Source organism: Argiope bruennichi, chromosome 4 (genome assembly GCF_947563725.1).
Source record: "Argiope bruennichi chromosome 4, qqArgBrue1.1, whole genome shotgun sequence".
Lineage (NCBI taxonomy): Eukaryota > Metazoa > Arthropoda > Arachnida > Araneae > Araneidae > Argiope > Argiope bruennichi.
The window spans coordinates 27,187,304-27,214,678 of NC_079154.1; the positions used below are offsets into that span (position 1 = coordinate 27,187,304).

A 27,375-nucleotide genomic window follows, 5' to 3' on the forward strand; every position below is an offset into this window, starting at 1 on the left:
TTTCAGATGCATTGTAGACCTTACTAAATTGTTCTAGTGCAAATTTTTGTCATTTTAATGCAAAAAAAAAAAAAAAGGACAGATGCCATTATAAAATTCCAAAAATTCAAAATTATGTCGATTAGAAGCAAACTCAGATACGCATGCGCTGTCATTTGGAATTTAAACGGATAAGTTCTGGTTTCATTCCTTTAGCCCGTGTTTCGACTGAACGCAACTGAACAATGTTCAGAGAGTACAGCCCACCTAAAAATAATAGGGTATCTGACTCCCTCAGCAGCAATCCTGAATCGCCAGCCTCTTCGACCAAAGAACCCAATGGAAGTTCTTCTGATACGGAATCGCTTCAAAGTGGACTAACGGAGGAACGATTCCGGATTGACAGAAAGAAATTAGAGGACATGCTTTTAGTTCAGCAAAGTAAGCCATCTTTAGAAGAAGGGTGGATAAATTCAATTGCATCTAATTTGGTTGCTTTTAAAACACTCGGGTATATGGCTGAAAGTATAGTTAATATGATCTTGATGCATGATCTTTTCAGTTGTCTAAACGAAGATTTAAAATTGATTGACAAACCTTAAATTGACAATGAATTTTGAGAGATAGGACAATCATTAAAATACTTGCTGTACCTTTTTAACAAAACTCCAGTAAGATTTTAAATAACTAACCAATTGGTATCCAAACTAAACCTATTCGAACTATGTCTATAAATTCGAGATTTTATAAAGCAATTTTGAATTCCTCCAGAATTTTTTCAACCGGCAGCATTTTTTTATCCGAGCCTGGGTATCTTAACCACATTTAATGTTCTGAATTGGTAATGAGAATTGCCAATTGGTTTCCTGGCTAAAAAGTTTTTGTAACTAAAGTTCGTCAAATGGAGAACTTGCCATCGGTGTTAGTTGAGTTTTTAAATTCCATATTCTGTATTTGATAAGTTTTTAACTTTTGCTCTTTAAGATTTAAGCGTATATTTTTGAAAAGAGTGAATATACTTGTGTTTACTTTTCAGTACGCTACTTCTCTAAATTTTTCTTTTCAATGTTCAAATGTAAAGAAACTTAAGATATTTCAAAATGCAAATCCTCTTTAGTCTGAAATTCTCTTTAGTCTGTGAAATCAAATTATCCTCAAAGGTTTTGGGCCATTTCGCATTTTTCTTCATAACCGAACTTGCTTGTCATATTTCTGTTGATAATCATAAATTCAAAGGTTGCATTTTATATCTTGTGATTAGTGTGAAAGAATGATTTCAGCAGGCTATGCAACAAAATGCACAATATTTAATTTTTTCAGTTACGAAATCTTGCTAATATATTACAATACTATGAATTGTGATTTCTTGTTGCATAATATTTTTTTTTCATGTTAACGCTCTCAAAATTAAGCATACTTTTATTTCTAGATGGAAACGGGAAAATAGAAAATGCAGAAAACTTCTTCCAAAAGGTAAGTAAATATTCTTAATTTAATGGAATTTCAAGAAAGCAGTATTGTCCACTAAGTTTCTAATCGCTTGGTTCCAAACATAAAATCTTTAAAATGCGAACAATTAACAGCGAATAAGTAGAAACTTTTGAATCATCGGAAAATATCCGAAATTCAAGAATTTTAGATGTATCAAGTTTAGGAAAAATCAAACCCAATACTGAAATTTCTTCTTACACTAGCCGTCTCTGGCGACCAGCTACTTCGGAAATCTTAATGCTCGTTAAAATTTTAGTAATTAAATATTTTATGCAATTCTTACTTTAATAGCTGCTTCACTGAAATATTTTAAAACTCAAATTTTGAGTCATATAATTCACTCATAATATTATAAAGGCATTCAGTCATAACGTAATGTGTATCTCTCTAATTTTCTGTTAGCTCCCGTAGAATTTATGCTTTAAATGAAAGTGGAAATGATTAATCTGCAATTAATAAAACATTTTTTTACTGAAACAAAGCATTTTTTATAATGATTACTGAAAACAGTCACTGAGCATTTAAACCTTATGGGCACTAAAGAATATTTTTCTTAATTTATGTAATATCTCAATTTGTCAAATTTTTTCTCGGATTTATCATGAGCAGATCGATTAATGTTTAATTTTAAATGCATCAAACATTAAGAAAATAAACAGAATCGTTTGAAATAATCGGCCAAAAATATGTTAAGCCTATCTTCATTAGCGTGGAAAAAACTGTAGCCTTACTCATTTGGCGGGGAGGGGGGAATGAAGATTTTTTGGCTGGAAAGTTAGTTTTTAATTAATAATTAAAAATTTAAAGGGAACCCAGGTGCACATTCTCGAATTCCAAGGTATGCATGTACCAAATTTGGTAGCTGTAGGTCAAACGGTCTGGCTTGTAAAGCGCCAACACGCATACACACACCGAGCTTTATTATAAGTATAGATATAGATAACTACACTGCTTTTGTAAAAATTTGCTTAATTTTAATAAACATTATCTGCGATTCTAATCGCTCATTTCATTTTATCTTTTGTAACAGGTGATGCAAGAAACTTCTACGCAGATCTCGTGGCCATCGAAGCTCAAAATTGGGGCAAAATCAAAGAAAGGTAACGACTCAAATTATAATTTTTTTAACCATTTAACTGTCTTTGACAAGTATACTCGTCATGGAGAAAGCACATTTTGCGTTATGTCGAGTTTATTCATCAGGAGTATTAAGTAGAGACAATTTGCAGTTTGAATTACAATTTTAGTAAAAACTCGAACATATTCGTAAATTTCAAGATGTTTAAATATTTTTGAAGCCAAGTCGAAATCAAAGGAGCAAATAAAAGATTATGCGTTGTACCATGTTTTGCTCAATACCATTCTCTAACAGTAAATTAAAGTTTGTTTCCCGTTCATAACTAATTTCATTAAAACACCATTTTTATATTACGCATACTGTGTTTGACGAGTATACTAGTCGCAGCCAAATTTTTGCTGCATAATTGACATGAGCATTTTCCGAAGAGGTCGAAACGGTTAAATGTTTAAAACTATAGTATATTTCAAATGTTTAGCTACAATGTCAAGGTAATTTTCAAATTGTATTGCCCCTTAATTTATATGCGGTTCAATATTACTGAAGGTACACTAATTTTTCCGAAGTGGTCTTTTGATGATATTTTGAAGAATACCAACTTCAATGAAATTATGAACGTTACAAGCAATGATGGATTTGAAACTAGGCAGCTGCGTGAGAAAGGGTTGTGGTGGTGGGGGTGAGCAGTTGGGATGATTTAAAGATATGAGGCCAGTTGCCAAATGCATTTCCAAAGAATGCAAATTTTTATAAACTGTAAGATATTATAATAGAATTCTGAAGGCAGAATATTCATATGTATTCTATTTCAAACACTTCATATGTACAAAATTTATAGACGCCGAGAATTTTCGTAAATATTACGAATAAAAATTAATGCTGGGAGACTGCGAGTCATAACATTCATTTTCAGAAAATTACCAAATAATTCACCGACATGTTGAGTTAAATATATGTTAAAACGTAAACTAGTTTATAAAAAGTGGTAACCTCTTAATACGCATTGCCTATGACCCTAAAAATACCCCATTCGCCATTGATTACTTGTGTTGTCTGGTGTAATCCTGATGGAAAGAAATTGAAACTATACATGCGTTAAAGGAATGAATTATTGGAAGTAATCTCAAACGATTATTGTCGTTTGCTGATAAAGTATTCAATTTCCTATCGGAAAATCCAGTTTTCTTGTATTTCTTGTATGTTGATCTATTTTGCTGTCGCATATCATTCTGGTGTAGTGAATTCAGTAAGGCTTAAGGTTCGAGCCTTCATCCACTTTAATCTGAACGTAGTTTAAAATTGCGCAGTTCTTCTTAATATAACTAGTATAATTTCAAAACAATCTAAAAAAATCTGCGTCTAGTCAATGGAACGTTTTCCCAGAGTGTTTTCAAAGCATATTTTAATATGGAACTAAATATTTAAAAGAAAATAACTTTCACTTTCTCGCTCACTTAACCATTTAATTGTTTCGACCTCTACAAAAAATGCATATCTAAATTGTGTCGCAAAAATTTAGAGATGACGAGTATACTCGTGAAACACAGAGTATGTGTAATATGAGATTATGTCATAATGAAACGACTTTACTTTCAACAATCATTTATTTAAACAACATTCATTTTTTTTATATGAATCTTAAAATGCCGCCTCTTGAAAACATGCAAAAAAGAATAATCCCAATTTTTATTAAAAGGCACGCCACTTATGGAATAGTCTAAAAAATTAATGGTTGTCTAATTGCTTCTGGGAAGACTAATGCTATAAAAGCGATACGTTTAAGAAAAACAATTCGTATTATAAACGAGTTTTTTTAAAATTTTTATTTGTTCCTTTGGTTTTGACTTAGCCTCCAAATATTCTTAAAATACTGAAATGTACGATTATACTCCAGTTTTTACTATAATTGCACTTCAAACTCCAAATTGTCACTACTTATTTCTGACGAATAGCGTCATAACGCAAAATGTTGTACTTTTTTCCATGACGAATTACGATTCTGACGTTTAAACTGGTTAATAAATGTAATCTTACATAAATTCTGAATTTATTCCATTAGGTTAAGCTATATACAAGAACTGAACCTTTATGCTACACTCGAAAGCAAGCCACAAATCCTTCTGCTATTGGATACTTTTTACAAATCCTTCAATTACCAATATAACTAAACATTCAAAAGAATGTTTATGAAACTAAGATGTATGTATTAAACTTTTGTAAGAAAAATGAACAAAGGAATCAGATTAAGTTCTTAAAGAATACTGAATTTATATTAAATCTTGGAATCTGATAGTAATTTTCGAGTTTTTCAGATTACGACAAATTTAACCTTTTAACTGTATTTTTTCATTATCTTTACTAGGACACTTTGTATTTCGAGAACAGAGCCTGACTAAGGCAGGGGATACGGGGCAGTTTCCCCAGGCCCATATCAGAGGGGCCTCCAAACCGAATAGAAAGTTTGTTTTACGTTTCCTTTAATGAACTTTTTAACACTGCTTTTCAAAGACAAAAGACAGAGGATGGCCTCCAAAGTTTTTGCCCCGGGCACTAATCAGGCTAAGTCGGGCCCTGTTCAAGAATGTACATTTTGCTGTTTATTCATTAATTCAATATAAATCTCAATTTGCAAGATACAGAAGCAATAATGCGATGCCTATGACTTGAAGATTTCGGGTTCAAATATTTATGCATCGTAAAATAGTCATAGTGTATTCATTAGTTTCATTTAAAGATGTTCGTCAGTTAGCATAAAACATCATAAATGCATGCAAATATCGTCCATTATTCAGAATGATTATTTGATTAATAAAATTGCTTTCCTCGTGTATTTGCCTTCGGTTGTCGGGTTATTTAATTGGATAGTTCTAAAAACACTTAACTTGTGTTCAGTTTAAATAGGATAAAATAGAGAAAAGAATGCAGTTAATCCATTTAAATGGATTACCAATTTCACTGAGAGAAATTTCGTTTCATGTATCCAGAAATTCGTCAACATGGCTTATTTCCAGTGCTACTTTGATAGAATATAATTTGACTATGGAGTAGCGTAATGTTTTTAATTTCTGTATATGAAATTTCTGGATTGTTTTAGATCCCCATGTGAAAATAGTGGGTAAACCAGAAGCGGTACAGATGGCGAAAGATCAAGTTTTGGAAGTTCTTGATACAAAGGTACGCAGATTTTCAACATGTTAATTACTCATGTGTATCTTCAAGATATAGAATTTAACTTAATTACGATGTTCATTTGGGTTTTGAGTGAAATGCCTGGGTTAGCAAATCCAGGTAGCAAGTCCTGCTGTACAATATTGTATTATAATACTGTTAAACATTATATACAATATGACGAATATTATTTAATATCGTACAATATTGTATAACGTATGTGCTATGAGGGATGTTATAAATTCGTTTGCGATACTTGTTCTTGCACACCACGTTTTTGCAATTTCTTTTATTTCTAGCTTATTTACCGAGGCTTTAACACAATGCATTTTTTCAAGGAAACATGGTTCTAGCATAATTAGAGTATTGGTTTAAATCTATTTAATCCTATGAAATTTGGCATAACTTGCCAGTATAACATTTGCACTTTCAACGAATGCGCATAATTTTCAAAGTTCTCCCGAAATTTTATACAAAAATAAAACTTTAAAAGAAATGTTGAAGTTTATTAATTGGTTCGCCAGGGTAGTTATCTTCAATTTCCTTTATTAGGGTCTAACTTTATCTTTTGATAAATACCAAATACTACAATCTTTTGACGCTCCTTTAATTCACAGAAAAATCGCGTCACGCTGAAAATGGATGTCTCTCACTCGGACCATTCCTATATCATTGGTAAAGGTGGATTCAAAATCCAACAAGTGATGGAAGAAACTGGATGTCACATCCATTTTCCCGATTCGAACCGCAACAGCGCAGCAGAGAAAAGTAACCAGGTATGGATAAATGGATCGCCTTGTTCAACTTTTGAGACTAAATAAAATATTAAATAGACCTCTACCATACTAAATTTTCTAAATGTTCCGGTACTCTCCCATAGAATACAACTTAGCGAGTTGGTCAAAAAGGCTGGCACCCTGAGTTATTGGTCCTTTAATTAAAATTTGTTATCTAACATTGAAAAAAACTGGACCATTAATTCTGGAAATGTAGACTTTTACAATATTATGGTTTGCTTAATCCTGTCGAACTGACTCTTGTGAAATTCGGTGAAATGGAAGAGAAATTAATCTGGTATTGATCGAGCTCTTCTCTAAAGTTGAACTTCAAATTATGTTAATGGGGCTTAACTTGTATTCACGCCAAGTTTCGGATCTCAGAAGCGTGAAAGCCCTTTAAATTGTTCAAATTATAATATTCAGATATAAATCGTAATAAAAGAAATTTTATAATGATGCAATTTTAATTCTGGTGAGAATCGATTTTGGATGAAACTGGTGAAAGGAAGGAGGTTCATTTGGACACAAGTTTTTTATTTCCCTGTGGAGAGTTTAAAAAATGACATTAATATTCGGTGTTGTCGATGAGAGCATTTAAATTTGGTACAAAATGCCCGAGCAAAAAAATCCAATTTTTGGATTTCTAGCTTTGCGAGAAATTAATCTTAAAACCGATCTGTAGATCTAAAATGTAAAATATAAGCAGAATATTAACAAAACGTGAACTTCGGAATGAATTTTTAATTGTTTTTACCTGTACTCTTAAATCGGTATCTCTGAAGTTCTACTTTAAACTTAACAAGTATATTTAAGTTTATGAAAATATCTGTTATTGTCTATTATATCTGAATATCTGTTAAATACCTAATATTTATATTCTAGGTTTCAATAGCGGGTCAAGCTGCAGGAGTAGAACAAGCAAGACTGAAAATAAGGGTGAGAGTAACTGCTTGAAAGCCATCTTAAATTTTTACAGTATTAAAGTTCTATCTTTATTAAAACAACTTTATTGTCTACTTTCTTAACTAGCATATATAAAACATATGTATTGTGTTTTAGGAATAGAATTCCCCGAAATTTTAGGTAGACTTACGAGTGTAAACTAAATTAATGAAGTTTTAATACCATTGGCATACAATCAAAGGTTTGCATAAATTCGAGAGCTTATTGGTTTTTAATACTGTGTTATGAAGTTTAAAATTTTACTATTAAGTGAGCTGTAGAGTAAGACTTCACCATTTTTCTATTAAACATAGTCCGATTCTTGTGCAATAAATTCAAAAAGTTGCAAAAATATTTGAACTCGAATATTATAAGCTCTACTGCCTACATAAGCTACTTAATGTTTTAAATATCTGGAACCCTTCACAAATTGGTTAGTCAATTCAAAATTGAAACTGAAGTTTGAAATTTGATTTTCGTTTCTGCAAATAAAACGGCAACAGTAGCTAATACTTCCTCTGTAAAACATAGAATTAAAGTGAAATTTATTAACTGACAGTTTTATAAAGACGATGTATTGCTTTAATTTTAAACTGTATCTACGGAAGAGAATTTAAATGAGAATTCTGCAATTTGGATTTCTATTGAGTTAGATCTTAAACATACGAGCTGTAAGTACTTGAATTCACTCATGTTTTTGGAATTCAAAAGGACTTATTAGTATTCGAAACTAGGAATTACAATTCGGAAGTATTCTTTGTCTTTAAGAATTTCTTTGTAAATAAGCATTTAAATTAGTTTATTTTATCAGTCCATTTTATATTACTACTATATGCGCAACTACAGTCGTGATAATCGAATTCATACTCGATAACGACTCCAGTAGCACACATATTGTACGATATTAAAGAATATTGTATAATATTGCAGAATATTGAATATAATATCGTTTAATATCGTACAATATTTCTCAACATTCTGTGCTATCTGGAAATGTATCTCATTTTTCATCTCAAACGGAAAGTCGAAAAGTTTGAGCATTCTGGTGTACGTTCGAACACTGTAATAAAGTCGATAATCATTTGAGAAGTTTCAGACTACTATAAATTACGCCAAGTTTTATATCATACTTTAAAATTTCGTTCTTAAATATTAAATCGCATGGTTTATTTTTTAGGAGTTACTACCTCTGGTATTTACGTTCGAGCTACCCAATGGTGAAAATATCAGTCCAGGAGAGGAATGCTCCCCTGCAATCCAGCACATACAGCAGACATACAGCTTCAACGTTGCATTTCGCCCTATAGGCCCTGTGGGTCTGGGTCGAACTCTCCTCGTCGTCCGGGGTTGTCAAAGACTTCTCTCCAGACTGCGACAAGGACTGGCTTTGCTTATGGAATATCTTACTGGATCGAAAACGGTATGTAATGAAACTTTTACACCACTAGGTTATTCAGATAATTAAATTATTTTTGAATAAATTATTTTTGAATAAAATATTTTTTATAGTTACATAATTGTAGCAATGTTTCAATTTCTTCGGAATATCTTGTCACGTTTAATGATTAAATAAGAATCAAGAAAACTGGGTACATTTCCAACTTCTAAAATATTTTCAAGTTTAAACAGAGCATTTTATTCTTCACAGAAATGCATAATTTGTACAAGTCGGAAAAGTCGAAATTTTTAAAATTATCTTTTAACAATGACAATTTCTCGCAACTTACTTTCAGAACGTGTTCCATTTCTTGAAATAGTGACATATCGATATAATAAAATTGTAATCAGAATTGTATTAAGTTGTAATATGTTGGCAACAGCTTATAATTCAGTCGCACGTGCCACCATTTTTGTTTAAATCAATCTATATATTTTTCTTAGAATAAGTTATTTTTGACCAACTGTTGTAATCAATTTGAACAGTGGTATTCATCAATTTCGGAGAACAATACATAAAATATTCTACACCAATATTTGTAAACTTCATGGATCTGTGAAACGCATTTTCTGAGCATTAGTATCGATATTTCGAGCCTACTTGCCTAAAATATTTTTTAGATTTTGAAGTTTGTAATTATTATTTACATTCATTATGCTAATTTTTGAATGATTTTAATCTATTTCTTTTCAGGGTACCCATTTATGATTATGAATTTCAAAATTGCCACATCATAACATATCCGATTCACCATTAAGAAAACGGATACTTTATACTATTTTATAATTAAAATAGATCAATCGTTCTATATGACCCAACTTTCTATCGGAATATAATTTGCATGCGAAAATCTTTATTTAAAACCGAAATTTCGACAATTTTAATTGAAGAGAATGTCTCGATTACCCTAAAACAAGGAAACCTTGATTACTTGACTTGGATGTACAAGTACTGATCTTTTTCCATACCTTCAATGTAAAACGGTATCTTGTAAAAGGGAAAAATTGGGAAGCTAGTTAAAAAGAATTTAATCCGTCTACAGAAGATGCATAGAAAGGTTCCAATAATTTGACGTTCCAGGAAAAATTTCATTCTTGGATCGTTTCTTATGTTTGGTGCAGAATGACCAAATCTGGTCCTTGTGCCATAAAACCAAACCAAATCACCAAATCGGATCTTCTCAAATTATAGTCTAAGAGATCGATTGGTAGGCTCATCTATGCATATATTTTCCTTCAGAAGGAAGATTATTTGACAGCTAATGAATGGGTAGGACGATTCTTAATATAATCTTGAATACAAACTTGTGCATTTATGCATCACCCAATTGGAATTATATTGAAGAACTTGTTAGCTTGACATCATAGACGTTAAAGTTATTATTAATAAAATTATTTGATTCATGAATTAAAGATTCTATTGGAATTGGTAACCATTTTCGTTCTAGGGCGTGAACATTAGAATCGGTTGTCTAATTTTTTTAAAGAACGTGTAATAAAACGCAAGACATGCGGATAGGCATGTCAAATTATGCGTTTCACGTTACTGAAGTAACTAATTGATAGTTTTACATACAAAACTCGGTACATTTTATTGTATGATCTCAACCAGTTACATGTTTTCTGAAGAGATCTAAACAGTTATCTAAATTGTGTCGCAAAAATTTAGCGATGATATAGTAGTCAAACACAGTACGTGTAATATAAAATTTTGTGGCAATGAAATGACTTTATTTTTTATTTCAATGATTGCATTTACTTGAACGTACATTTTTTTTTTTTTTTTTGCACACGAGCCATAAAAAAATGCCGCCTCTTGAAAACATATAAAAAGGATTCTCATCTCGGTTTTTATCAGACGCACTACTTATTGGATAGTCTTAGGCAGCCATAAATTGTCATCCCAGAGGCAATAAAACTACAACATGATACATTTAAGAAACTATTGGTATTATATGCTGGTTTTTATAATTCTTTTTCGTTTCTTTGATTTCGACTCGACCTCAAAATATTTTAAACGTCTTGAAATATACGAATGTTTGCTTTTAATAAAATTGGTATTCAAACTACAAATTGTCACTATTACTCCTGACGAATAAACTTCTCATAACTCAATGTACTTTTTAAGACTTGTCAAAAGCAATTAACTGGTTAAGCTGCGGTATTACTATCGTTATTGCATTTAAGGTTTTTATTGCTGTGGTTGTAAAGAAGAACAAAGTTAATAATGTAACTTATAACTGAAATTACAAAGGAAGAAAATGCTTATGTGAAAGCCTTAATCTTTAATTGTTTCACTTTAAATTGATAGTGCCTTCTGTATCTGAAATGTACTCTTATCGATTCAATCCAGATACCCTAACATGCTAGAGGTGTTCTTGAATTATAGACGGCTTCTGAATTAAATTAATATGTGAATAATTTAATTTCAAGTTATAACTTGATTAATCGAATTCTTTTCAAACTTTCAGATTCCTGTAATGGGGTTCATGAAGACGGAGATAGCCGCTCAGCACCACCAGTTTGTAATGGGAGCGGGTAATGTAAATATTCAGATGATCATGAGCAAGACTGGTGCCACTATAATATTCCCCGATCCTGCGTCTTCGTCATTTGGCGGCGATAGTCCAACGCAGCCAATATCGCTTATGCCGGGACAAAACATCCTGAGAAGCAAGTCCACCATCATAATTCAAGGATCTTTTGATAGTGTATGCTTGGCTTGGCAGGAATTATTGGTAAGCAAACATCGGTTTCTGGGTTTGGCTGTCAGTTTCTTGATCGTAATTTGTGAAGCACGTTTTTAACGTTTAGTTTGCAAAACGCTAGATGATAAACAGGAAATTTGCATTTTTATCATCTAGTACTAGAAAAATTGAACTTTAAAACGATTTCGGATACATCTTTGTTTTTATGTAAATTTTGCGGATGCTTGTGGATACAAGTACAATACTTCTAACATAAATTATTCTTACTTTAGTTTTAAAAAATGAGATCTTTCAAATTCGACAATTCTGACTTAATGTTTAATATGTAATTTATTGCTGAAACAATTATCATCGTGTTTTCCATTGGATCGATCACGACCAAATGCATCCGAATTAGCCATTTGAACTTCTGTACGAAACTTCTGTATAAGAAACGGATTCTAAGTGTAAACCGTCGTAAAAAAAAATTTCAAATCTGGATAGAATTCTTGTGCTCCGATCTTTCTCTTTGGGTAAAACTTAAGGCCCTCTATTCTTTAAATTCAATGAATATTATTTGTAAGCAACGTATAACAAAGTAACTAAAGTTTCGAGACTCGAACATTTTTGCAGAGAATCCTAATATAAAATAGCTTATTTTTAGCATTGTATTCCAATATTCTATAGTTTCTTCCAAGCTATTTAAAATATCCCGTTTGCTTTCAGAAATGTTTGCCTCTGGTACTGATGTTCGACTTAAAGGAAGGACAAGAACTAGACCCTGGTAAGCAATTTTTACTGGATCTTCAATATCAATTAATTTGATATTGTAATTAAAATGAAAAATCCGACTAAAAATTAGATTGTTTTGAGTACTTTCTGTAATCTTAAATTAATCGCATTTTACTTGTGGTAAAAAAAATTAATGAATTCAAAGTCTCTTGGTTTGAACTACAGTGCAAAGATAATTTTTTTTCATAAACCATTCAAGTGAGAACATTATTGAAGTAGATTTGAATTTTATGACAGTGAGTGCCTGACGAATTGAAAGAGCGAAATAGATTACATTTGTATATGAATAAAAATTCGAACTTAAATAATTAGCTTGAAATAAGTTTCGGCAAAAGTGAAAAGTTCTAGATTAAAAAACACTTGTTAATTTTGTGCGACCTCCAAATCTTTATCTGTTTCTACAAATAATATCTAGTAACGATACCAACTGTGGTTTAAGAAAAACTCGAATCATTTTATTAAGGAATCTCAATAAGAAAATTTGATCATCACTAAAGTTCATTTCGGTAGTTCTTCTCTAATCAAAAATCTAATTTTATTATTAAATTATTGGTTTCTACCCTTAAATTTTACAATTGGAAATGATTTTTGTTATTAAACTTAAACTTTCAATTCCTTTTTATACGGGTTAAACTTCTTATAGACTTGAGATGCGATTTTGATACATTTCATCATCTCGGTTTTTCTAAATCGGTTGAAACGTAAATGTATATTTAACTAGGATTGAACATACTTTTATAAACATGATTTCTGGTTGAAATCCCGTTGTCTTAGTTTGCAAATAAAGTCATTGTTTAATTTTAATATTGTGTTCCTTCCAATTGAAATCTGAATTTTTCCCATTTCTCTACTGCAAAACTTAACTTATTTATTAACTTATCTTAATTGTTTTCCTAGTTATGGTGAATAACTTCATGGAGGCTTTTAACATAAATATTATGGTGAGACCAAAATTGAAAGAAAATACGAAGGTAAGTTTTCAGATTGTCATATTTAACAGTAAAATTGCAGCTATAAAGTATTGATGTATCAACTAATGTCTTGTAATGAAGCCTATTTATTAAAGTTTTAAATATTAAGTGTTTTATATTTCAAATTACCATAAATTAAATTTTATATTGAATTTATTAATTAAAAGTTAACTTAAACTTTTATATTTGAAATTGTTCTGAATATTTGCATCTCCTTAAACCAGTTTTAGTGAAGAACGCTTGGCAGTATATTAACGAGAATTTTAATGGATATTTCCTCGTCTTTCATTCATATTCTTCGAAAAAAATATTTATCAATACTGCTACTTTATGATGGAATTGCACTTGCCTCCGTATGATAGAATATATTGATTTTATAATCTTAGACTCTATCAATAGAGGCGGAATAATAATCGGGGAAATGCTAGAAATCGAATCTTTCTTTCATTAATAAAATCGATGAATTTCTCAGAAAAAGGTGCAAAAGTTGGTTTCGACCCAGATTTGCAGGATGTGAAACTTCATGAAATTTCGTACTGAGATTTCCTTAGTTCAAAAAATTTAATAGAAAAGCGATTCCCCTTAAGCATCTAAGTAGTGAAATGAGTAAATTCTGTGGTTTTTCATGGAGGACATGGTGACGAAAAATTTCGCGTTTAGCGGTGAAAACCGTGCGATAGCATCATTCAAGTTTATTAGAGTAGAAGTCTTCAATCCACTCACTACTTCCATCCAAATCTAGTTGCCTATTTCAGCATTGCATTAAGAGTAAAATTTCTTCGAAGCAAAATCTGTTGATCCAGCTTTTCTTTTGTGAACACTGATATCTTGTAGCATTCGAATAAAAAGTTAAATCAGTGTTTCAAGGATTATAAATCTATGGAGGCTTGTTGGCAAGTAAATGCAAAATCATACCTTCTCTTGAAATCTAACTTTTCAAATTTTGCTATTAAATGAAGCCCTAAATAGAAAAACGCAATCCAATCTATCGTAATTGAAAAGAAAAGATTGATTTGAAAGTAGTATTTAAATTGAACTTGTTTTTTAGTATTCCGAAAGAAATTTTGCATTTCAATAACTTCTTTTTTTGCAGTCCGTTCTTATAAGAGGGGCAGAAAAAGATAGCAGGATCCTCTTCCAGGTTCGTAAAGAGATCCTCAGATTAGAGGAAGACGACTCTTGCCCTCCGTCGCCAAGTTTCAAGCAAGCCAGTTTCCGGGTGCCCACAATGGATTCCTTCAGACTTCAGCCGAATGATGTGAAGGACTTCAACAAAAAGCAAGGTAATGTACAAGGCATTGTCATTTTACGAGTATTGCATTTTCTTGTCAACCGATTCCTCTTTCGGATTACAAGAAATGCGTCACATTTCGCGTTCCCAATGGCAAACTGATTGGGATGCAAATTCGTGATAAGCTTCATACAATTACGCCTACAATAGATACGACTCGCTTTACACATCAAAGCAAACGGTACACCATTTTAACTAGGTTGATTGGTCACAATTTCACCCACTGACCTTTGTTGATGGGAGGGGAGTGACCAACGCCATTTTTTCAATTCGTAATTGTCCTATGAATTGATTTCTCGTAGAATAGTCAGTCAGTAGGTGGAACAAAAATTTCTTTTAAAATTCTTTGACTTTAATTTGGTAATAATGCGGAAAAGTTGCCTTTTAGGTACAAAAACAATTTTGGTTGTAATATTATATTACCTTGAGGTGCCGCTTATAGCATAGGTATAAGCCGCTAAAGTATAAGAGCTTAAAATTTGTAAAGAAAACAAATTAAAGTTATAAGCTTTAAAATATTTTATGAACGAAAATTTCATATGTTAAAGATTTTAAATACATATATAAGCATAACACTTACAAAAATTAATTACCAAATAAATATTTATACTTTAAATTTTGCGTACCTCCTGGATCCTTAATGATTATAAATGTTACAGCTGCAAAATATTTATTGCCACATTAAATAGTTTAATTTAAAAACTTTGGCATATTCGCACGCGAGTAAAATTTTGCTCTTGTGTATCGTTCTCTTGCGCTTTAACCACAGGCATTTTGAGCTGATTCGACCAACAGTCTCGTAGCTCTTTCCACTGCTTGCATGCCAGGGAAAGTCAATAAGTCTCCTATACTATTTGATTCAGCTTCAGATGCCTTCTGTATAAAATTTTAATATTAAATTAAACCGCATAGGCACTTGGTAGTTTTATCGCTTCTTGTCGATTTGATGGGTCTGGTTGGCTTGCCTCTTTTTTTTTTTTTTACTAAAACACTGTTCTTTAGCATTGTCATTGTCGCCGGTAATCGTTTCTGATGCACTAGTATTTTGCCCTTTCTTGATTAAACTTAACTATTCTCTAATTCTTTACTCTTTCTTCCACAATGCGCTTGCGGTAGCAATATCGATATTACCTATACCCATTTTTCTGTTAGAGCATTGATCGTTTAGAACTTTTTATTCCATAATTGGCACTTTTATACAAGTCAACAATATCAAATAAACGTCTAGCTTCTGTAAATTCTGTGAAGTTGAAATTAAACTTATCGGATTATTTTCTTTTAGATTTTAATAAATTTCTGAATTTGGCATAAGCTTTAATCACTCATGAAATTTTTTTAGCAACGGCAATAGAAGCTCTTTACTGTATTTGTTTTAATTTGGGAACTAAAGTATCGCATATTTCGTTTGCAGAAAGATCCTTCTCCGAAGCAATTTTGAGGTTATATCTAATATAACAGCAGCACTAGATTTGTCAGTAATATGTTCAACTTCAAGCAAATCACTAAATTTCCTAAAAATAAAACGCTCTGTTTTTCTTGTCTTCACTAATTTAGAGTGAGCCATTTTTACTCGTAGCAGAGCGCATAAGCACAAATTAACAAATCAGATGCACAATAGACGAAGGGGAAACGCCAACTCAACTGAACTCGGCAAAGCTATTGATTTGAAACTCTGCCCTTGTCACTGCCTTCTCTCAATAACCATTCCGGCGATGACTCGGTGCAATAGTAAAACTGTTTTTACACTTTTATTCATATTACAATGAATAATGAAAGCCTTTTATTTCATAATCAAGGCACACAAAAATCCTCGGTTTCAAAAAGTGTTTTGATGAAATTTTAACATTCCTGCGGCACACCAAGATATACTAATATTTGCAATTTTAATGCATCTTATCTAAACCAAAAGGGAACTTTTCCGCGCTATTACAAATTAAAAAATCAAATTTTTCGTTCCATCCTAATTAAGACGCTGTAAAGACTATTAGGATGGAACGAAATTTTTTTTTCAGAAATCATTTTTCCAAATCTCCGCTTGTTCAGCCTTTTAGTTTTTAAATACTGGTTTTTATAATCGTATATAAACGTTCGCAATGCGTTTTAGTATCGTCTTTTCCTTGCCTCATAGTTCCGCTTTTTCATGATTTTTTACACTTCCATAATGTTAGGTTTCATAGAAAAAATATTTGTTTCAATTTTATTGTATACTAGCCGCCTTTGGCGACCAGCCGGTTCGCCAATCTTAATGTTCGTTAAAATTTTAATAATTAAATATTTTATGCAATTTCTACTTTAATAGCTTCATCAAAATATTTTAAAACTTCAAATTTTGATTATCATATAATTCATTCATATTATAAAGGCCTTCAGTCATAACGTGATATGTATCTCTCATTTTCTGTTAGCACCCGTAGAATTTATGCTTTAAATTAAAGTGGAAAGAATTTATCTTCAATTAATATAATATTTTTTACTGAAACAAAGCATTTTTTTATAATCTGATTACTGAAAATAGTCACTCAGCGTTTAAACTTTATGGGCACTAAAGAATATCTTTTTAAATTTATGTAATATCTCAAGAGTTGGTCAACAAAATTTTCTTAGATTCATTATGAGCAGATCGATTCATTAACAATGTTTAAATTTAAATGCATCAAACACTAAAAATAAAACGAATCGTTTAAAATAAACGGTTGAAAACAGGTTAAAAAAAACTACTTAAAAAACGATGGACTTAAAACTATAAGCATATACAAAAAATATATAACTAACATAAATACAATTTACTTACAAAAGCATGCAACTAACCCAAAAATAATTTAAACCATCCATTGATAACGTTGTCATGGCAACAATCAGAATGCGCATGCGTGAATTTTCTTCGCCGGTTACGTAACGCAAATACGTGATTTTTTTTTTTTTTTTTCTACGCCAGTTGGGGTAACGCTATGCGGATTAGAAATTTTAAATTTCCTTTATTCTGTTTTATTTTAATTCAAAAGTACTTCAGAATAAATCTGAAAGATTGATTCATTAACAATGTTTAATTTTAAATGCATCAAACATTAAGAAAATAAACGGAACCGATTGAAATAATCCGCCGAAAAATGTTAACCCTAGCCTCATTACTGTTGGGAGAAAAAAAACTGAAGACTTTCTCGTTTGGCGCTGGGGATAATGGAAGATTTTTTTGGCGGAAAAGTTGGCGCTGGGGAAAGTTAGTTTTTAATTAATAATTAAAATTCTAATTAAAAATTCGAAAAAAGAAATCCCAGGTGCACATTCCCAACCTCCAAGGTATGCATGTACCAAATTTGGTAGCTGTATGTCAAACGGTCTGGCCTGTAGAACACACACACACACACACACACACACACACACACACACACACACACACACACACACACACACACATTGAGCTTTATTATAAGTATATAGATTGACATAAATATTTTGATTCCATGAGTGTGGCGAAGCTTAGCTAAAAATGGCGTTTGTGCCATAAAATACAAATTAACTCTAACCCTGCGACTACTGTATTTCTACTGTTCATTAAATAGAATATTTTATAATTCTTCATCCGTGTTGAATTAACTTCGTCATTTTGTATCTGATTAGTTTGAACACTAGTAATTTATGAACTAAGCGGGGTAGTTCATAAAGAGTACCAGTGTATCGCATATCAATTGATAAACATTTCATTATTAGAGATGTGACCTCAGATGGACAAATACTTTTTACGTTTGAACTATTCCCATTTTTGTGAATGATTTGCAAAGGATTGCAAAATTGAAAATCCAGTATAATCCATTCTTGACTTTTGCTTGCATAAAATTCTTAGTATATGAAATGCTAATTAAAATTTCATTTCAAGGTATGACTACTGCGGAGTCCCTCAACATCTTGAGCAACATTATTCAACAGAATCCACAGATTGTGGGACTCTTGAACAACCTTTCGTCTGCTTTTCCTTCAAATGGACCGGAAGTGGTTCACCAGCAGCAAATGCCAAGTGCTTTGTATAGAAACGTTATGCTTCCCAATCCTCCACCGCATCAAACTGTTCAAATGAATCATTTTCCTGCAAGAAGTAAGCATACCTCTTGACTTTTTGATCACTTACGTGATTATTGCTGCATTGCTCATAATATAAATCCATCACAACTTCCCGAAGAGTCCATTCCCGAAGAGTTTTGCTAGTTGTACAAAATATCTTTGAATCTTCAAAATTGCTGTTAAATAGATACGCGAGAGCTGTAAAGTAAACACTTCAGACTAGCAATGTTTATAGTACTTTAGCCTAAGCATTACGCTCAATTTCTAGACAAAATAACTTGGCTCTCGCTCAGCAAATTAACCTTAAAGTGGTTGCAATAAAACTCGGAATTGTTTACGCTGTCATGTTTCCTTCTACAAAATATTAGCAATGTTGTTAAAAGTAATGAAACAAGCACGCATGTTAAATGTAAATTAAATAAGTTTGTTTGAATTTTACAAAGCTGAACTTCTAGCTTTCAAGCAATTTTATCGGCGGTTTGCGGTCGTTCAAGACGTATAGATGCATTTACAGCATGGATTTAAATTTTTGCTTTAATTTCGACATCAAATAGGACTAGTAATTAAATGCCACTTGTGGCTGGGTTAAGTTTAATAACTTATTTGGGGCATCTACAAATGGAAGAATGAATTTACATTAAAGAATAAACGGTACACATCTTAACCTGTTAACTGGGTATGACGAAATATTTCAATACAAAACTCGTTGAATACTAGTTAAATGCCTGGATAACAGGTTAAATTCTAACTTCAGCGGTAAAAGAATGATAAATAATCGTTCACTCATTGCTTCTGATGCAGAAAATGTCTTGACAATTCTTTTAAACTGATCGGTAATTTTTTTTTGTTTCAGTATTCGATAAAGATTCATTTCTGACATTAGTGATTTCGTCTTTTAATTCTTCAATCTTTAGAAGTTTATATTAGAACATACGACTCCGTTATGTATCCAAGAACTCATGCATTAATAGCCCATAAGAAATGTCCATGTCCACGAAAAGTGAACTTTAGGCGTATGGTCTCCATTTTGACATTCATTAGATACATAATCCATTCTTTTGTCAATTTTTTTTTTGCCTTTTTTTACTTTAATTCCCCTTATTTTCAAAATTTAAAAAGAATGCTTTAAATAAAAGGCTTTCTATGAAATATTTACTTTTATACGACGGATCTCGTCCAGATGTTGTCAAGAGAACATTTTATTTAGAAGTAGGCTTAAATCTGGGAATTTGAATCTGGCTAGATATTTTGCCACAGAAATTCCGAACTTAGGATGATCAGCGGCTTAAAATTGCAGCTTAGTAAACTTCTCGGCTTTTGAGAGCTTGGATAGCCTCGACTAAGTGCAATGGCAATTTTCGTGAGATTTTCCTTAGTTGCTGCCGTAAATAATATCGACTACTTACCATCTTTCATATGACGAGTTTCCATGAAGCCACGAGGTTCGGGGCTTTTAGTAAGCAAACTCCCCATCCTGGAAATCCTATTATAAAAGGACCTAGTTTTTTAAGCATATAGGAAGTGAACAAAAAAAAATTGCAAATTTGGATAAGGATTTCGATTTTAACTTTCGCGCAATGATTGAAATCTTAAATGTTCAATCTTAAAATTGCTTTCTGCGACTGAAATGCTCTTGTTTGTCAGAAGTAATTTTGCTGATGCCCCCAGTTTTATGTAATTAAAAAAAAACTTTTAGTTAACTGTTTAAAGGTTCAACCTAAAATGCATACATGCTTGGAATTTCTCGATTATTTTCGAAATTACGTTTCGAGTTGCTCCTAAATTTATGTACTTCATTTGACTACTTTGACTTCTCAGCATTAGAAACTCCAAGTAAATTTTATATTTTTCAGATGTTGAAAATTGGATTAACCGCCCTGACAGAAGCTACGCATTTACATCTGGGATAAACGTGACAAACTACCTTCAAAAAGATAGAAACCTTCCATTTGATGACGGAGATTCTGGAATATTTTTGCCCTCTAATAACAGGTTGTAATATCTTAATTGTACAATCGACTTCAATATTCTTTCATTTTATAACATTTTGAAGCAATTTATGCGCTATGGAGTCGGTTTGCGAGTACCGCACAATGCTTGAAAATGCACAAAAAATGTATTGTAGGAAAGCAAATCGGAATTACAAATTTACGAAGAAAATCTGCGAAAAAGTTAACAATCAACAGATCCGAATTTAAATACGTGTAGAGCATTACACATCGGGAAAATAATTGGAACATATCTTAATGTATACGAAAAAAATATACAAATACAAGACCGCAAAGCTTAAATCTTCAGTTAGCAGTTCCTGTTGCGCAATATTACTTTATTGTTAAATATTGTCATATAATATCGTATATGCGCTGCTAGGATCAATAATTCTTAAGTAAATTGAACAGCTCGTGTGAGGTCCAGGATAGCCTTCATTTTGAACCGGAAATTTGTGGGTACGATAATTGACATTATATTCCCTATTTCGGTGAATGAACGTCAAAAACGGAACAATAGTAAAGCTATATTGAATTTTCGTAGTAAGTTTACTTCTGTGTATCGCAACAAAGTTTTAAAAATTAGTTTATTTGGCCCATGCTTGAATTTGACACATTTGCGCTAAATTGTTCAATTGTAATTAACGGGTAAAATGTAAATCTATTTTCTTTAACGATGTAGAATCTGTTTTTTTACGATGAAACGAGCAGCATTTTTAATTATTGGAATCGGCTCCTTATCTTAATTTTGATACATGTAACTTATCTTAAGATAATGTGCAGTAAAATTACATTCTAATATAAAAATATAAATTTGATTTAGGTTCTTTAGTAATGGATTTGGATCCAAAAGTGATCTCAGCAGTCAACCAGAATCTTCCGCATCGTCAACATCATCGAACGATACTCCTGATTACAAACCAAGATTCCAAAGAAAGGATTTTCAGACTAAAGACATAGCTACGGCGAATAATGATGTACATCAGCTTCTCGTTGATTATGGAACTAAGAAATTAACTGCGAACAAAGGTTGGTAAGGCAAGAGATTTGTTCAATGCGCATCTTTGCTAAATGCAATTAATCGTCCATTTTTATTTTCAGCTATGCAGCAATCCGTGGAAGGCGTGAGAACTCCGAATACACTTTGGTCTGGATTTGGTTTTTCGAAGTCTATGCCGGACTTCTCGGGAAGAAATAAAAGACCAATAACAAACTCTGGATCTATATCAGAATTTTTGGAGGCAAGTATCGAAAGAACAAAGCGGGCAACATATTTTCAATTGGAATTACTTGAACTTAATCCATATTTTTAACATTTCTAATGATGCAAGTAAACTATTAGATGTTGCTTTTCTTTAACTTAAACTATAAATTCCATCATTCATATGAAAAATACAATTTTATAAATCTATTGTGTAGAAATATTGGTATTTACGCGTTTTCCTAGTACTGATAAAATATAGCATACTGAATATTTTCAATTCTCGTAGATTGTTTAAAGGCTTAGATAATTTTAAATGTTTTCGGGTAGCTGATAAATTTTTGAAGGCTTCCATATTAACATAGGCAATATCATACGGGGGATTTTCCCAAAATTTCTGATTAGCATTCTCAGCTGTTGAATTTCTATAAAATATTTGCATATTTTAATTAAAAACGCCAACCTTCAAAATTTTGTAGCCTGGAACGAGTTCAGGAAAGTTTAAACGTATGCTTAAAAACTCGGATTAAAACTAAAATTTAAAATTGATTTCAACCCTTATCCCGCACTTTCAATGTTGCCATTAACTATGGTTAACGGGTATAAATTAAAAGTTACTTGAAGGCTTCTGGAAATTCCGATAGAATGGTATTTTAGTCTATTAAAATGAATTTTGAACTCTTTAGTAAAAATGTTTTATCTAATTAACACCAATCCATGCCTTAGCTTTAGTAGTTGAAATTTAATCTATTATGAAAGCACTTCGTATTTTAAATTGTCTTAAATTTACTTCGTAAAACTTCAATATATGCTCATATATTGGTATACAGAAAGTTTTTAAGTTGACTTATTTCGATTGTCAAATGTTTAAATCGAGTTTATGCTGGTAAAAAAAATAGACTAAAACTTGTTATTGTAAAGCTAGTTTTTAAAGCTATATATTTTGCATACTATGCTTAAATTGTTCAATTTATCTAAATAGACTGACAATGCAAGTATATCCAATGTTGAAGCAGCAGCTGCAAAAGCTTGGAATTCGGATATTCCGGAAAAGAATGACAGTCCATTGGAGCAAGGTAGGTCTTACGATCATATCTTAATATTGGATACGAATGTCCTTTTCAAACAATTGCCTCAAAGTTCTGTATTACAAATGTCGGGATTTATACAACATGAATTTAATTTCTCTTCATTTCATTTGAGTATAAAATAGCAGCATCTTATAATTCTGAAATGGGTGTGAAGAATAAACGAATATTCCATAACTGACGATTTAAAATATCAACTTTATTTCAGTGTCTTCTCCATTTGCCTTGAGCAACTTTTGGGAAAACTTGCCAAGAGCACCCCCTGTGAACTACAGTTCCATTAAAAGCTTGGAACAACTCCTGCGTGTTTTAGACCTTGAAAAGTACGGTGATGTGTTCGTACATCATGAGGTTAGTCTGTTTCATATCTAGTATGAATATTAACTTTTAAGCTGATTTAATGCTTCTAAAGTAATGAATTTAATTGTATGGACTGATGCGAGGAACCCACATGAGACTAGGAACGTGACGACAGCTGATGGGAGAGGGAGGGAAGCTTTAATTCTGAAATTATCTGAAAATACATTTTTATATAAACGCGTTTTATATAACATCTGTGGAAAGATTTCCGGAAATTAAGTTTTATTCATAAATATGGAAAAATAAGTATAGTATAAAAAATAGTAATGTTCTAAAATTTTATTTTAGGATTTAATCTGAAAATGTGAAACTTTTAAGAAAACTTAATGATATATTAAAAATTAACCAAGGAAATACTTTTCCATTCGAATTTTTTATTGCATCCAATTTATCTTGAACAGTGTAATGGAGAAACATTATTACTAACATTAGCTTTGTTTTTGAAAATTAAAGATGGTGAACTCTATTGGATACTATTGCGAACTATTCACTCACGCATAAATTTCAAAAGTGTGTAATAAAATGCAAACGTTTTTAAATATTTTAAAAACTCTTTAAAACAAAATGTATAAATGTTTTTATACAATTTTGAAAAAATTAAAAATATTCCAAACGATTTAATCTTTAAAATTCACATTTCCTCGTCACCAATACAAAATCGCACAGTTTGTTACAAATTTATATTTCCAATCAAATGCTAATTTTTTAGAAATATTTTTACGCACACATATTGAATTTTCGCAAGTCAATTGTAGCTAAGAATTGTTTTTCTGAACTATTTACAAAAATTCTCCAAGATTTTGGTTAAACATTCAAAGAAAACCTGGTATAGATTTCACACTTCAACTTCATTTCTTCAAAAATTACGACACCGGGACCATTTCAAACCTAATTACAATATTCTTTTGAAGAAAAAAGTGCATTTTAATGACCAAGTAATTGAAATATTCATTTTATAGAACAATATATACTATATTAGTTGAATATAAACTCGTATGTTGGGGATAAAACGATGATAAAAAAAATTTCATGTTTTCACCCATTTTTACGCATTTTAAATTCCCTTTCCCCTTTAAAGGAATAAAAGAATTTTAATTGAATTAGTTTTCTCTGTGAAATGCATCGTTTGGCTGTGGTACACACAACAAATCGTAAGGCTGTTTAAAATGAATGATCTTGTGGCATTTATAACTGCTTTGCAGATCTGAAATCTTTTATTTTAAACGGCACCTGTATATCGATTCCGATATGTGGGTCACGCCTCATAATAAACATTGCATACCGTCCTATTTGATAATTTAACTATCGGTGTGATTTTATTTCCTTTTTAAATGTCCACTCGTAAACTTAAGGCTTCCCTAGATTTCTTTCCTCAAGGTGTTAATCATAAGATATCGCTACATTTTGATCATTTACACTTTAAAAATGACTTATCTTTCCTTTGTGACCAACTGCAAGCGAAGATAGGCATGAACGAGTTTCTTTTTTGAACTTTTTATTTCTTATAAATGCTTGATAGAATCAACTTGTAATAAGATTGGCTTGGTTAGGGCAGACTAGTTCAATTCGCTTGAATCGCCGAGAGAAGTGTTTTTAACTTAGAAATAATGCACAGTATAATTTACGAGTTTTCAATGAATATCGTAGTATTTCAAATATTCACGGGGCAGATTGAAGTTCATTCTGAAAAACTGCTTAAGTTTTCATTTATTACTATTAAATGTGGCGTACCAATTCAGTTTACGAATCGGGCACGTTGCATATCGAATCAAACTAGTAATTAAATCCTGCATTTCCTTTTTGTCTGTGTGGTTTAAAATAATTCTGTTCACTTAAGTATGTTTGTTATATTTAGCAGAAGGAATTCAAAATTTCTTTTGCAAGAGCTTCAATTTTCTCAAGTATAAAAACTTTGATTTCAACTGTTCTGTTGCGGGTATTAAAGAACAGTATACGTAAAGGTTTTTATTCGGGGGAAAAAATTAGAGCATTTTTTAATCAATGGCTGTAAATTTATTTTTCAGATTGACTTGCCCATCTTCCTGACATTGAATGAAATTGAACTTCAACAGCTAAACATAAGTTACGGTGCTCGTCGTAAAATGCTTAATGCTATAGCTGGTAAGTTTTTACGAAGTAGTATTCATTTATTGTATTACGAAAATTGTTTTTAAGATTTCGTATGCATTCTATCGAAATGGAATCGTTTAATCTCATGAAGGGATCGGCATCAATGGCAAACTAAGCCATAAAATGATTTGTCACAACTTGTTTTTCGAAATTCTAAGAACTATTTTAACTCATGCATAACATTTATGGAAGAAATTTCAAAATTGGGAATGCCAACAATCGAGTTAATTTAATCAATAAATACGCGAACCACCAAACGGTCCGAGAATGACAGCCCTTGGGAAAATACTCTGGAATTTTCACTATACTACAAGGCTAACCGCAAAACATAAAGTGGGCGAGAAAATGAAGGACATTACAATCCTGCTGGTTGAGTAGATAATTGCAACATGGTTTCCACTTTAAACCACATTTTGCTGATTTAATCTGAGTAGAATGTTAAGCGAAGAATGTTGAATCCACGAAACTATTTTCTTTAAGAGTTAAAAGTTGAATCCCTTCATTTTTCTTGTTTGGACCTTTTAAAACTGTTTGTCTTCAGTAACTCAAACAACCTGCATCGCCTATTTTTCCTTGAAAGTTGTAATTTCTAGATATCTTTGTTTTTCTATACCGATTTAAAAATGTTCTGTTCGTTTTCTAATGATCAATGATCAATTCTCTTTCAGCTATTCGTGAACAACGTCTAGGTGACTGGTCAAAGGACTTCAGAGCTGCACCTGGTGCAGAGCGCAAAACCTTTCCTCGGTTTTCTGGTTCGTCTGCTCCCAATGGCAGTACTGACAGAATGTGAGAAGATTGAATAACCATATAATGGCCGCTATTATGTGCTTTGCTGTTTTGTTTCTAATACGAATATGTTTTTTACTGCTTCTGTATATCCGTACCGAGATCTATTCCGTATCTTGCAGATAGGGCGATGACTACTTACTAGTGCACAGCGCTGTAAAGTCCAACCAACTTTCCAATTTCATTTAATTGTTTTAAACAACATGAAATCAAGTTGCTTAAAAAGCAACAAATTAGTTTTATGTCTAACATTCTTATTGTCAGACCAGTCATAGATATACAACTTAATGTATTTTCCCGTTATTTTAAGGCGTTCAGATACTTAAAATCCCCTTTAAACTATAATCTAACTTTTATAGACTTATTAAAGCCAGACATTGCTGTTTCTTGCATGCACATTTTAAAAATTGCTACTAAAACTCCTAATTCACTCACATTTAAGTTTTAGATTTTAATGAAATAATACTGACTTTGCGGTCAAAATAGCATGATTTTTTAAAGTCCAAGAAAGTAACAAGTAATTGGTAAATAATGTTGAGTTGATAATGTTCAAATATTAATGCTTTGTCTTTACGTTTTATAAATTTTTCCAACTTGACAATGTTTTGATTGTTTACTTATAACAACGTCTATCGGACATTTGTTCTTGTTTAAATGTTTTATAAATAGTTCCTAACTTTTAAGGTTCTTGTTTCAAGACCCGCAAGTTCTTTCCCATTGATTAGAACAAGTGTTTTCTGAATCTTTCGTAATGACGTTAATCGGCGACTTATTTTTTCGGAACAAGTTTTCAAAATTGCTTCAGATTATTTTACCAATTTCTAAAATCAATGTAATTAGTCTAATTTTCTGTCTAGTTTATGTATGAATGTAATCTAATTTATTTGGTTGAACCGATGCAATTTACTTTATTTCCTGTAATATAACTTTGTATATTTTATTGTTGCAAGATTTAATTTTACAATCCTGAGTAACACGAAACACTTTTTACCATGAGTTTGATTACTTCAATAAAGTTCCATTTGAACGTTTTGTGTTCGTAATTTCTTTATCAAATGTCCAAAATTATACATTATTTAATCGGCTTGTTGAATTCCCATGGTGACGGATTCGTATCTTAATGCGTACCAAATTGTAGATTTACATTG

The 27,375-nt window shown here is 31.6% G+C and overlaps 1 protein-coding gene across 1 annotated transcript; it reads left to right on the forward strand.

Moving 5' to 3' along the window:
• The first annotated feature begins 194 nt into the window (after nt 1-194).
• On the forward strand, nt 195-27,259 carry LOC129966990 (protein bicaudal C homolog 1-A-like). The gene is made up of 19 exons (XM_056081615.1): nt 195-420; nt 1,409-1,452; nt 2,501-2,570; nt 5,643-5,722; nt 6,334-6,492; nt 7,378-7,431; nt 8,615-8,857; nt 11,346-11,612; nt 12,288-12,345; nt 13,251-13,324; nt 14,418-14,607; nt 18,490-18,705; nt 20,525-20,663; nt 21,483-21,688; nt 21,761-21,900; nt 22,843-22,936; nt 23,157-23,299; nt 25,333-25,429; nt 26,107-27,259. Exons 1-19 carry the CDS (start codon nt 225-227, stop codon nt 26,229-26,231), a joined length of 2,595 nt encoding a protein of 864 aa, XP_055937590.1. The 5' UTR covers nt 195-224; the 3' UTR covers nt 26,232-27,259.
• The last annotated feature ends 116 nt before the right edge of the window (nt 27,260-27,375 follow it).